At 34.2% G+C, this 13,373-nt stretch overlaps 1 protein-coding gene across 6 annotated transcripts in view; it reads right to left on the reverse strand.

The window, feature by feature from the left end:
• Window positions 1-934: 934 nt before the first annotated feature.
• SEPTIN7 (septin 7) overlaps window positions 935-13,373 on the reverse strand; it is a 113,572-nt gene continuing 101,133 nt past the window's right edge. For 4 of the 6 annotated variants that reach the window (XM_053218231.1, XM_053218228.1, XM_053218232.1 and 1 more), the window contains 4 exons: window positions 10,588-10,608; window positions 7,624-7,759; window positions 3,079-3,218; window positions 935-2,058 (listed from right to left, as the gene is read on the reverse strand). In XM_053218231.1, the coding sequence (XP_053074206.1) occupies window positions 2,019-2,058; window positions 3,079-3,218; window positions 7,624-7,759; window positions 10,588-10,608 (337 nt within the window). In that variant the 3' untranslated portion in view covers window positions 935-2,018. The remainder of the gene's footprint in view (window positions 2,059-3,078; window positions 3,219-7,623; window positions 7,760-10,587; window positions 10,609-13,373) is intronic. The other 2 variants (XM_027075261.2, XM_053218230.1) reach the window with 1 other exon arrangement.

A 13,373-nucleotide genomic window follows, 5' to 3' on the forward strand; every position in this document is an offset into this window, starting at 1 on the left:
GTGACGGCCATCAAATAAGAATAAATCTTTATTGCGGTATTCCCAAATCATGTTTTTAATGCCTCATGAGATTTACTTTAAAAATAGTAATTCTCAGGGTGCCTGGGTGGCTCCGTCGGTTAAGCGTCCGACTTCGGCTCAGGTCATGATCTCACAATTTGTGAGTTTGAGCCCTGTGTCAGGCTCTGTGCTGACAGCTCAGAACCTGGAGCCTGTTTCAGATTCTGTACCTCCCTCTCTCTCTGCCCCTCCCCTGTTCGTGCTCGCTTGCTCTCTCTCTCAAAAATAAACATAAAAAAAAAAAAAAAAAGTAACCCTGGGGTGAATTTACATATAAACTGAATATACTATAACATAAATAATCTTCCTAATATATGTTTTACATTTTAGATCTATTTTTTTTTGAAAAGCAATAAGGATCTTTTTAAGCATACGGACTTATTTAAATCCTTCAGCCTGTGAAACCAAAAATATTGGCTCGTAAGAATTAGCAGTTACTTCCTTCTGCTTGGATCATTAATTTTTAAAAGTAACAAACATGGTGCAACTTTTTAAGGTAATGAACTGGGTTGCATTAATTATATTTAATATACCATAAAGCATTATGTTAAAATCTACATCATTGATCTTTAAATTGCACCACCTTGTTTCCAGTTACAAAATTTCAGTTTCCAGGGACTTGAGAGTTCATCTAATGTGAATGAGTTGGGATTTGTTCTCAGAGGTATAAACATTAATGAGAGTAATGAGTAAAGATAACTGTACATCTCATAAATTAGAAAAGCAATACATTAACCATATTCTAAATGAAATAAACATACAATAGAAAAGATGAATTACAATTGTGGAGGAGACAAATTCAAGTTGAAGTTTCTTCCCAAACATATTCTATTCTTGTATATCAACTGTAGAATATTTAAGAGCCCACACTCTCTTACATCACAACATTGTTTATTATGTGAATTTTTTACAATACAAACAAAAAAAATACAGAAATGCAATATATGAATACAGCTAAATGCAGAATGGTGACTTTTTTTTTCTTTTCAGGAGGCCATGATTCCCATTTCTAGTAAAATAAAGAGACTGCACATAGGTAGAAACAGGTTGGTCGTTAGCTTCACAATTTTGCCTAGAAATGATCTATAAATGCAATATTCCCCTGCTACTTACCATAAAGTGTAAAAAGGGAATTAAAGGAAAGTTTCCTTGTTGGTTCCTACCATATGAAAGATGCTATATTCTATTTTAGCAGGGCCAATATATGGAAAATACCTAAATAAAATGTTATTACAAAAATGAAGCAGTAATGAGATTCTGGCTAAAGAGGGTACTAAATGAGGATAACATATATTTAAAGAATCCAAAACAAACAAATAAACAAAAAAAGGTTGTTATAAAAAAGCTCTAGGTGCATTGTAAGCATATAGGATTTTTTTTCCATGTGTATTTTTAAACAATGGAAGTGTCAAAAAATAGGGTCAACTGTGTTAGACTAAATTACATTATTGTATATGCTGCACTGAATGGAACCTCTGTATTATAATTATCATAGAGAAGCATAGTTTGCATCATATTATGGCAATTTATCCTCAATGAAAACCTTCCAGAGTCCTTTTATTTTGGAATATCTTGTAAACAGTCAAACCACCAGAACATGATTGTACAACAGTAAAATGTTTTCTTGCATTAAATTGAAGACATCTGTTTGATAAAAAAAGAAAGAAAGAAAGAAAGAAAGAAAGAAAGAAAGAAAGAAAGAAAGAAAGAAAGAGAACAAGAAAAGAAAATGTAGGAAAGGTACTTAGAGCTGTTAGTTTCTAAGTACACAACACCCTAGACAATTCAAGGCATCTTAATCTCCATCAAGAACAAAAAAATAATAATAATTTTTGTCATGCTGTTAAATCCATCATTAAGGATAAAACTGGTGCAAATTGGTCAAACGGATCCAACAAACACTGATGTCCAAGCTGGCATATTGGCAACTAATACGTAACTGGTGGTCAATAGAGGGTTTAAAAGATCTTCCCTTTCTTCTTGTTCTTTTCCAAGGTTCTAAATGATTCAAGGAAAATAATCAAAATGAGTGGCCATGTTATAAACATTAAAGATAACATAAGATGGTAGCAATGGCTAACCCAATTACAACTGTTAGATGTTCAAACACTACTTTTTTTTAGCTTAAAAAATTATCAGATTTAGAAGTGAATGATGACAATACAAATCTGTAACAGACAATCAAATTTTGACCAAATTTCAGGATAAACACTAAAAATAGGACAGAAATCCAGTTTTAATGTAGGAGAACAATTCTTCCCAAATAAGAGTGCAAACTGAAAAAGATCAACTGACATCAAAGAGGGCACCTTCTCTTCTACTGCTATTTGCATTCTCAATTACATTTGCTTTTACAAATAGATTTTCCTTTTCACTGGGGAAAAAATTAAAAGAAGGAAAGCATTATAGAACAAATGTCTAACCCTGAAAATATTTAGCAGTGAGGGTAAATTGTAGAATTCTTATAGGGATATAACTTTTCAGTTTTAAATGGGACTAACAAGGAAAAGAACAAAACCAAGGTACAAATATTACTAAGTTTTATGTAAATTAAGAACAAGTAATTGATCAGTTGTATTTGGAATTACATATCCAGTATTTTACCTTCAGAACTTAATCCTAAAGAAATAACACAATTAAAACATAGCCCTAAATTGTATAAAAGATTTTTGCAGCAGTGTTTTCTATGCTTGCTGATGATCGAACACAACTATTATGTCCAACAATTGAGGGGAGGAGGTAAGAAATTGATTATGGTGAGTCAAGTGGGGAGAATGTGATGAAGCTACCAAGTTATAATTATGAAGACAGTTAAGTAATGGAAAATGCTTGTAATGAAAAGAAATACTGTTAGAGTAGACAGATTGCATCCATGTAAAAATATTCACCCATGAAAATAATTGTGGTTGTGTGATAATGGGTAATATCTTTTAAAATGTTAATATTGTTAAAATAAACAAGACAATAATTCCTTGAAACATTAATATACACATTTCTTGGGAATCTGATATTAATTACCTGGAAGAGTTCTGTTGTTCTAAAATACGTTGTTGGGCTTCCCAGTTTGCTTTCTCATCTTCAAACTGACGACGTTTTTCCTCTAATTCTTTGTGCTGTGCTTCCAAGTTCTTTTTCATTTGCTCATGGCGCCTTTGGAGCTAAATCAAAGCACGATATATAAAATAAAACTATTTAAGAAATCAGGAACAGAAGTAGGTTTCACCCAGGCATTCTAATGTTAAAATTATGAGCACTGAGTTCTTGTGCTATAAATTCAGAGTACCACCTGGAAAGCACTGTCTAGGTTTTCTTCTCCTATAGGAGGCCAGTGACCCAAGAGAATAATCTTGGGAAATAGGAAAAAAAAGTACAAAAAGTTTACAGTTGTGTTGCACTTTACAATGGACATATCCTATCTTATAACCTCATTTTTCATTATTCATAAGTATGTAGAAGCAAGGCAAATAAGACATCACTGTCCCCATTGTATAAATGAGTAAACAGCTGCAGAGTTTAAGTCCTTGGCCAAAATCATTAGCCAGAAAAATAGAAGAATGAGGATTTGAACTGCCTCCTAATTCTAAGCTCAGAAAGCTGAGACAAGTGGAATGAAAGCAGGTATACATAAAGACTTAAATTTAGAGCTCCAAGATCATAGGAAGCTCCCCCAATTCTTATAAAGCAATGGTTTCTCAAATACTAATTTTCATATAAATCACCAGGAGTGCTCTGTTAAAAAATATTGAACCCTGGACCTCACCAAAACATACTGAATTAGAATCTTTCAGTGTTAAGATTAGAAATCTGCATTTTCAACAAGCCCCAGAGATTCCAATGCAGGTGGTTTTCCTACATTGAAAATCAATGCTTTATAAGAATGCTGACTAAGTAGAAACACTCACGCAAAGTAACTGCAGAAACAGAGAGCTCACCTAATGGATCACTAAACAATGTCAGTTATGCACTAGTCAGTCTATTTCTGAAGAAAATAGTCATTAATAAAAAAAAAATCAGATTAAATCTAAATACACTTAATACCCCAAAAATATTCAAAATCTTCAGATGTCTAGGAATCATGTTCTACTAATGATCATATTACATCAGTGAGTTAACATCTTGAATTTGGATTATAATGAAATTTTGCATATAATTTATTTTCTCAATTATTCTGTAAACCCACAGAGAGGGACTTCAAATTTACTCCTACTGCAAATATTTCATGCAATTCCTAAAAAATAAAACCATCTAAGATAAATTTAAGCCAACATGAGTCAAATATGCTATGATCATCTTCCTGATCATAGCAAACAAGGTACTAAGAAAATATCAGAAAATAGAAATGCAGGAAAATGCCTTTAGTTATAGAAAAAATGCAAGCGAATCAGAAACACACAATTCACAATAGTTACCTCTGAGAAGGAGAAAGGGTGCTACCATAGGCACACAAGGGCCTCAAATGAACTAATGAAGTCTTAAGCTGGGTAGTTAAGTTCACGGGTGTTCATGATTTTTGATGTCTAAATTTCTATTGTATGTAAGTATCTTCTGTGTTAGTTGCATGTAGGTTAAGAAGTACAGGTTACAATCCCTCTCAAGAAACCCTTGGGGTTATATGTCTTCCAAACTTCTGAATACTTCAGACCTTAGAATGGCAACACTACTTAGAAATATATACATACTACATTTGCAAAACACATCCTGGGTTGTCTAGGGTAGCACCTATAATCAAACACATTACTATTTTTATGCAGTAAATTTTATAAATATTCACATCAAGTGGAATAAAACTATTAGTTCTATGTCTGGTTTTGCAGTTTTCAGAGCTTGTCAGGATTTAAGATTTGAAACTATGGATACATGACTGTGGATTTATCTAGTGAATAAGAGCAAAATTAAAGAATTAAGTGAGTTCAAATAATGGCTTACAACTATACATGCAGCACTGGCCAAGTTAATTTATCCTTCCTCTCATGAAAATAAAAGGAAGATGGACAATAGTATCTACTCCATAGGGTTATGGTGTGGATTTAATGACATAACACAAGAAGGGTGCTTAGTAGTGCGCCTGATGCACTGTGCTGCTGGACATTAGCAGCTATGCCTAAACAAACACTTTTAGCACTAATGAACTTGAAAAAAAAAAAAACCTATTAAGGTTAAATAGGTTCCTTCACCCATATATTTATATACTTAACATGGCTTACAGTATTAGGGGAAACTTGGCCAGGTTTCTTTACAGGTTCTTTCATGCTAAGAAAGATTTCAGACTTCAAAGAGCAGTTAAGTTTTTCAAAACTGTTTTCACCATTTACGGAAATCATAAAAACTCTTTAAAGGTTCTTTGGCTACAGTTTCATAATTATTTCTTATAACATTTACTCTTAGGAGGAAGCTCTAAAATATGTCTATAGTAAATGTACATTCAACTACTTTTAGATTTTCAAAGAAATCTTAAGTTTGGAGGTAATGCAGACTCTTGATTATTCCTGTTTTTATTCCCCTTCTGTTATGGACTTTTCCAGATTATTCACTAATTAACGAAAGGGTACAAACTCTTAGATTTAATTTAATCTCCAAAACGTCATCTTAATAACAGGTGCCAGGGCTGCTATTCCTGCAGTCTTCTGAGAACTCAAACAAGAAGGAACTATTCTGTATCTCTGCTGAATTAAGCCTATAACAAATATAACAACAGTCACAGTTGCTTTTTTTTTTTTTAAGTTTGTTTATTTATTTTGAGAGACGGGGGGAGAGAGGGAGAGGGAGAGGGAGAGGGAGAGAGAGAGAGAGAGAGAGAGAGAGAGAATCCCAAGCAGGCTCCATGCTCAGAGCAGAGGTCAACCCGGAGTTTGATCTCATGACACTGAGACCATGACCTGAGACAAAATCAAGAGTTGGATACTTAACCAGGTGCCCCTGTCTTGTTTTGTTTTGTTTTTAAGTAAGAAATTACATGTAAAGCCCAGTAATTTAAGATAACTTTAATGTGGAATAAAAACATTTCTTTAAAATTTTTCAGTATTTTACTCACTCCATGCATTCTATTTAGTGCATTAAAATACTTTGTTAGATATTTAGTCAAAGAGGGTTTCAGTATTTTATGCAGTAATTACAAAGGCAATGAGATCAACCATAAGGATGTAACAGAATAGATCTGAATCCCCTTTGAATTTATTTAGATACAAATATTATTAGTGGAGCCACATATAAACATAGGGATCTCACTGAATTTTAACATTAAAGGTCACTTAAAAAAATATTTCATGTTAATATCTATCACACCAACTACTTACTTGATAGAGTCTCATGTTAGTGCTTTTCCCCTCCATCTTTCACTTCTTGAAGGAAATGTAAGGGAATGTCTTCAAGGTCTTTTTGATTAATAAAAACTAAATGCATGCCTCAACATCTATAGAGGGATTCCAAGGTAAATAAGCTTGTTGGGATGCTTTGTCACTACTCTACCAATTTTGTAACACTAGCAATTACTCTGACACTATATTACAAATAAGCCCATTTCATTGACAGGAATATCACATTCCTTCATTTTCTCTCCTTTGGCTGTTTGTTTTATCCTGGCATGCCCTTAGTTCAGTTACGGTTCTCTCTCTCTTTTTCTCTCTCTCATTCATATGCAAGTAACTCTGGTGGTTGATGATGATGATGATGATGATGAGGATGATGATGATTATTCTAATACTAGTTTTTATTCTTACATCCACCCAAAACTCTGATCTTTACTTTTCTTACACTGAATATAAGGAATAGCTTATAATTCCACTTCTCATAATTTGCTCATTAAAACTCGTAATTCATTATAATTATTCTATTATGTCTTCCTACCAAGTATATGTGTTCAAATACTAACATATCAAAACATACGTTATTATAGACAAAGTACTTGCTTTTATTTCTCCATTTTATTACACTAGGGCAGTGACCCTAAATTTTTTTTAATGTTATTTATTTTTGAGAGGGAGAGTAAGTGACGACAGTGGGGGAGGGGCAGAGAGAGAGAGAGAGAGAGAGAGAGAGAGAGAGAGACACAGAATCTGAAGCAGGCTCCAGGCTCCGAGCTGTCAGCACAGAGCCTGATGTGGGGCTCGAACCCACGAACCTTGAGATCATGACCTGAGCCGAAGTTGGACGCTTAACCGACTGAGCCACCCAGGCGCACCAAGCTTCTTTATATTTTTAATTTAATATTTATTTTCTTTTTGAGAGAGAGAGAGAGAGAGAGAGAGAGAGAGAGAGAGCAAGAGTGAGCAAGCACAAGTGGGGGAGGGGCAGAGAGAGAGGGAGAGACAGAATCCAAAACAGGCTCCAGGCTCCGAGCTGTCAGCACAGAGCCCAACGTGGGGCTCGAACGCACGAATCTTGAGATCATGACCTAGGCCGAAGTTGGATGCTCAACTGACTGAGCCACTCAGGCGCCACATTAGGGCATTATATTAAATTTTTAAAAATATGTGTAGAGAGGTTTTATTATCTAGACTATTGAAGACCTTTGTTATTTTAAAAAGAAATACTGTGTCCGTAACAGGGGACAACGTTAGGCTCTACCTCAGCTTCCGAATCCTTCAGTTTTTGAACTTTTTCTTTGACCTTCATCTCAAACACCTGCTCCATCTCCATCTCCATCTTCTTCATCTTAGCTACATGCTCCCTTCTTTCTTCTTCCATTTGTGCAAGAGGGCTCCTGTTGTGAACATTAAGGATAATCATCAGAAGTCTGAAAATGAGAAGTATGATACAAAACTCTGACACGGTGATGAAAACAAATGAGATGCTGTCATCACTAAATTGTTTTTTGAAAATAAGCTTGAAAATGATTTTTCAATTATTCTGAACACCATCTTAGATGACACAGATCGCAGATTTGAAGTTTTGTGTATAAATGCATTAAAAATTCTTTAGAAGCTTCAAAAGTTGTATTTCTAATCTAGAATTTCCTTCCAGTTTTATATTTAAACTGGAATCTCTAGTGCACAATTATTATGAAAAGAGACATGAATAACAAACTGTTAGCAGGAGGTTTCTCTAAAGCTAGCTAGTGCATACCAATCTAAAGATGACACATAAAATAAACTGTAGAAGGAAAATGGAAAGGAAACATTCCTAAATTATACTCACAGCATGGAAAATAAGAAAATTATTTAATTTTGTACTTTAAACAAAATTTTATTTTTTGTATTTTTTATTTTTTTACATTTTATTTATTTTTGAGAGAGAGAGAGAGAGACAGAGACAGAGCACAAGCAGGAGAGAGGCAGAGAGAGAGGGAGACACAGAATCTGAAGCAGGCTCCAGGCTCTGTGCTGTCAGCACAGAGCCTGACGCGGGGCTTGAACTCAAGAACCATGAGATCATGACCTGAGCCGAAGTCAGACACTTAACTGACTGAGCCATCCAGGCACCCCTCAACAAAATTTTAATGCGAAAAAAGGAACTGAGCTAATGAAGTTAATATACATAGCCTATTTGTAGTTCTAAAAATTTCTAAGTGTTATAATCTCTTCTTCTAAGACAATCACTGACATTATAATTGTAAGTTAATTAACACCAATTCAGACTTATTTTAGTAACTGAATTGACATGCTGGAAATGACTACTAGTCAATACCTAGAACATTTTTCATTTCTAGGCCATTTATGGTAATTTCACTGATTATGAAAATTCATTCTACCTATTTTAGTGTCTAAAGTTTCTGTCTTACTTTAAAAGATGTACTGGTGATAAAAAAACACATACACATGAGAAAGAATCAGAAGCAAATAAATATCCTAGTAATTTTTTTTTGAAATGCCAGAAAACAGACACAAGCATAGTTGAATGGAAGTATTTCAGTCTGCTAACATTAAGGTCCACAGGCTCAATTCTCTACACAATTTTGTTCAAAATTTTCATGTTGGAAAATACTGCAGATGAGCTTTATATAATGGCTAGCATACTTACAGACACAAGGGAACATAAAATTATCAGTAACTTACTATAGTCCCAGGGAGGAAAGAAACATGTACTCTGTGGCTTTGAGGATCTCTGAAAACTATTCAATACACTAGAACAACCTAAAGAGGCAGGCCTTCTTCTGACTTTGTTGATAAAACTTGTTTACTTTGCCTCCACATAAACAGGCTTTGACCACTGAATTGTGTATTTAAATTGGTGAATTTTATGTCAGTAAAACAGTTTAAAAAATTAAATCATGGCTTATAAACAAAAACAAAATCAGGCCTTGGATTTCACCCATAACCTCTAGGGTTAGTCACTTTAATCCTGATGTGAGACACTCTGATTATGGTAGATTTCTCTCCTAATGAGGCTGAGTATTTTTCCAGTACTCCTCTTCCCCCTATCAAGGAGAAGGACAAAAGAGCCTGATGGAATATATTCAACAAGAGCAACAGGTCAGAACACTGGCTATGGATTTTTCTTAGCAAAAAGGGAGGACAAAGCCATGAAGCACTGCTATGATCAAGATGATCTGTTTTTGCAATTAGTGTAATCTAGAATAAAATGCTAACTGAAGGATAGTTCTTCACCAAAAGTAAACTTACAAACCTGCAGTATATTTTAGCAATTAAACAATTAATCAGAAGTTCTGAAAATGAAACTAAACCGAACATTAACTTAGAACAAAAACCTGCATTCAAAAAGTGAGGTCAAGTGAACAAAATTGTTAAAAAATTTTTTAATGTTTATTTTTGAGAGCGATAGAGAGCGTGAGCGCATGAGTAGGGAAAGGGCAGAGAGAGTGGGGACAGAGGATCCAAGGTGGGCTCTGCACTGTCAGCACAGAGACTGATGCAGGGCTCAAACCCATAAGCCTTGAGAGAACATCCTGAGCCGTAATCAGACGCTTAACCGCCCGAGCCTCTGAAATAAATTTTTAAATGTAAATATCATTATTTCATTAAAAGTTAAGGCCCTCCTTGATAATATAGTTCTCATATGTATAGCAGGTGTTTTGGTACAGGGGCTTCCAATCTCTTGAGCAGAGTGGCAATGAATCCCCTGAAATGACACACTAAACGTGTGTCCATGCAAGCATTTTTCCAGTGAGGGGGTCCAAAGCTTTTGTTAGATTTTGAGTCTATAAACCTCACTTATTCCATATCCCAGAACATTTTTAGCCTCTAGAAGAGAAATAATCTAATAACTATTTTTTTAATTGACAGGTTTAACTGAATATGTATGTTTAAGCAACTGAGACTATCCAACAATATTGGCGTAATCTGAAAACATAGTTCAAAACTGTATAGTAAATAAATTAGAAACTCAGACTGATTTTAAAATTAAATATATATTCTTCCTTATAATAAAGTGCTCATTTAATTTTATCCTTGGGAGGAAAAAAGCAATTCATGGTATAATTTGCACATGAAAAGGTTACCAGCTAACCAAAAGTAACCACTGTTATTTTGATTTTTATTTAGATAACTCTAGGGGGAAAGACTATATTTTGAAGTTTTCTTTTAAATTCTAAATTTATTAAAAACCTTTACATCTTAAAAGAAAAAAACTTACATGCCTTCAACTGTGTCATATCTAAAAGAACAAAAAACGGAGACTTAAAACACTTAGAGTAAACCACACTAAAAGCAACAATTAAAGGCAAATTCAGAGACGTCACAATTAAGTATAAAGTATGTGCCCTAAAACAAAAGTTTATGGCAAAATTTGTTAAAGCTAGTTAATTTCTTTCCCAAAATTCTGTTAATTACTATACCAAATCATTATGAAAATAAGCATGCTGTGCAATTATCTTGACAGCCCGCTCAAATTTTTAAACCTATTTAAATATATGTACTTCCAAAAAAGGAAATATTTACAATATTCGTATCTGAGATACTTTAAGTTTTTCAGCCTTGTAAAAATACTTGACTTCTGATCAAATGAACTGATATTCCAGTATTATAAAAAAATGGTTATACATATCTAAAATAAATTTTTTAAGCCTCTCATCAGTAAAAATGATCTTTCAAATCTTAAATTAGCACCACATTTGTAGTCATCTTTATGAAAGTGATATTTAGGAAACTGTAATACAATATTGTGCTTACAATGTAGGAAACACAGGAAGAAGGATCACTTTTTTTCATCACATTATTTTTTTCCAAATAAAACTTTTTAACTAGAGGATCAGAAAAACCATTTAAATTGTATCATAGCCTAACTGCTTTAAAAAAAAATTTTTTTTTTAATGTTTATTTATTTTTGAGAGAGAAAGACACAGGGTGCCAGTGGAGGAGGGGCAGAGAGAGAGGGAGACACAGAATCCGAAGCAGGCTCCAGGCTCTGAGCTGTCAGCACAGAGCCCCACGTGGAGCTCGAATCACAAACCCTGAGATCATAACCTGAGCCAAAGTTGGATGGTTAACTGACTGAGCCACCCAGGCGCCCCAGCCTAACTGCTTTTTAATGGGAAATTGTTCTTTACACACATAGACATGCTAAAGCTTATTCACTTAAACTTGTCAGAGAAATTTAAAGGGACTCAGCCAAAGAAATGAAAGGGCCAGGTAAAAGTTTTTTAAAAAGGGAAAAAAAAAAAAAGTCTATAACATAACCTGAGTATCATGCTAAATCTCCAAAGATATAACACAGCTCCTCCTAGGGATCTCTTTAAAGGTTTATGGTTCCTGAAAGCCACCAGATGATTCACCCCTTCATGTGACCAACGAAAAATGACAGCAAGGACCACACAAGGCTGATCTAATAAGGTTTTACTGTGGTGGTGTTACATGACCCACATTTTGAGTGTAAGAGAAAACAAACACATTTCATTTAAATTATGTGTGGTCTTTCCTGAAGAACACATTAAACAAATACATTCACATACTTTTGCATCAATGGTTAGTAGGCCACTGTGGAAACAGACATGTAGCAATTTTCATACAAAAATTTTCAAAGGAATTCCATTTACATGGATTTCAAAGAGCAATAAAAATTTCCAAAATTTTTGGGAAACAATAGTTACCAACATTTTATTTTGCCAAGTGAGAGCATTATAACCAAATGTAAACAAAACAATATTCTACTACTATTATATTTTCATGAAAGGACGTCTGAACAAAGGGTAAAGGATACAACTGAATAAATTTAAGTCTTTGGAAAAAATTTGGGAAACTTCAGAAAACTGTCTTTATTTCTCTTTCAATGAAAACTCTGTCATGTACTAAGGGCGCTCTAAAAATCAGCCTTTGAAAATATGTATTTTTGGTCCTTTCTAGGAATTTGGTCATCCATAAAGTTTTCCCAAGCTTACAGATGGAGAAGGCTACAGAAAACAGAAAAATACTGTATGGGAAAGAGGAACAGGGTATGCCCAACTTGAAGCAAGGTATCAATCAATGATAGACAACAGTTCATGAGAGCTACCAATCAAATGTGGTTTTAAGTAAAACATACAAAAGAAGATCAAGGAAGGAATAACTTTAAGAAGCACGTTTAGCAAAAACAAAACAAAACAAAACAAATAAAACCTTCCTCTTACTGGGGATCACCTTTCTTTCTTTAAGAGATCTGCCATCTGGATATGGCTAATTCTTCTCTCTTTTCTTTTACAACCCCTTGTTCAATCTTCTTTGATCTGGAACTTGACCTCCTTCTCTGTTCCTTCAAATTGCCTACCACCCTCCACTCTCCAGTCAGGGGTGAACAAGATACACTCGCCCTGAGGATTTAAGAAGTACTTAAAATAAATGACTTGGTATTTTCTTTGCCAGATACAGGCAATACCTGAATAGCTGCTAGGAATAGTTCCACTTTTCCAGACTTTGACCTTGAGACAAAATAGCATTTGATGAGATAAACTCAGCTACTTTTCAGATTTTAACCACATAATCTAAATCTTGGTTTCTTCCCAGTTTTACTGAGACATAATTGACATATAATACTGTATAAATTTAAGATGTACAATGTGATATTTAAATCTTATTTTACATCCTTCCAAAATATAATCATTCTAGGACCACTAACCTAACAAAAAGGCATATTTTCAGCTACACAAACCAAATATTTGACCACTGTTTAGTACACTCTACAGTCCATCCAAAACTGCCTCAGAAAATTAAATATGAGATTATTTTACTACTAAATCTTAGAAAGATAGCTTTTATTCTAAAACTAAAGTGTGATTAGCACTTTGTAGAGTATACATTGCCATAGAAAGGTCAATATAATTATTAAAAAATCTTTGTTTTTGAGAGAGCACACATGCACACATAAATGGGGGAAGAGCAGAGAGGGGGGGGAACAGAAGATCAGAAGCCGGCTCTGCGCTGACAGCACAGAGCCCAATGCAGTGCTCA

This window comes from Acinonyx jubatus, chromosome A2, assembly GCF_027475565.1.
Source record: "Acinonyx jubatus isolate Ajub_Pintada_27869175 chromosome A2, VMU_Ajub_asm_v1.0, whole genome shotgun sequence".
Lineage (NCBI taxonomy): Eukaryota > Metazoa > Chordata > Mammalia > Carnivora > Felidae > Acinonyx > Acinonyx jubatus.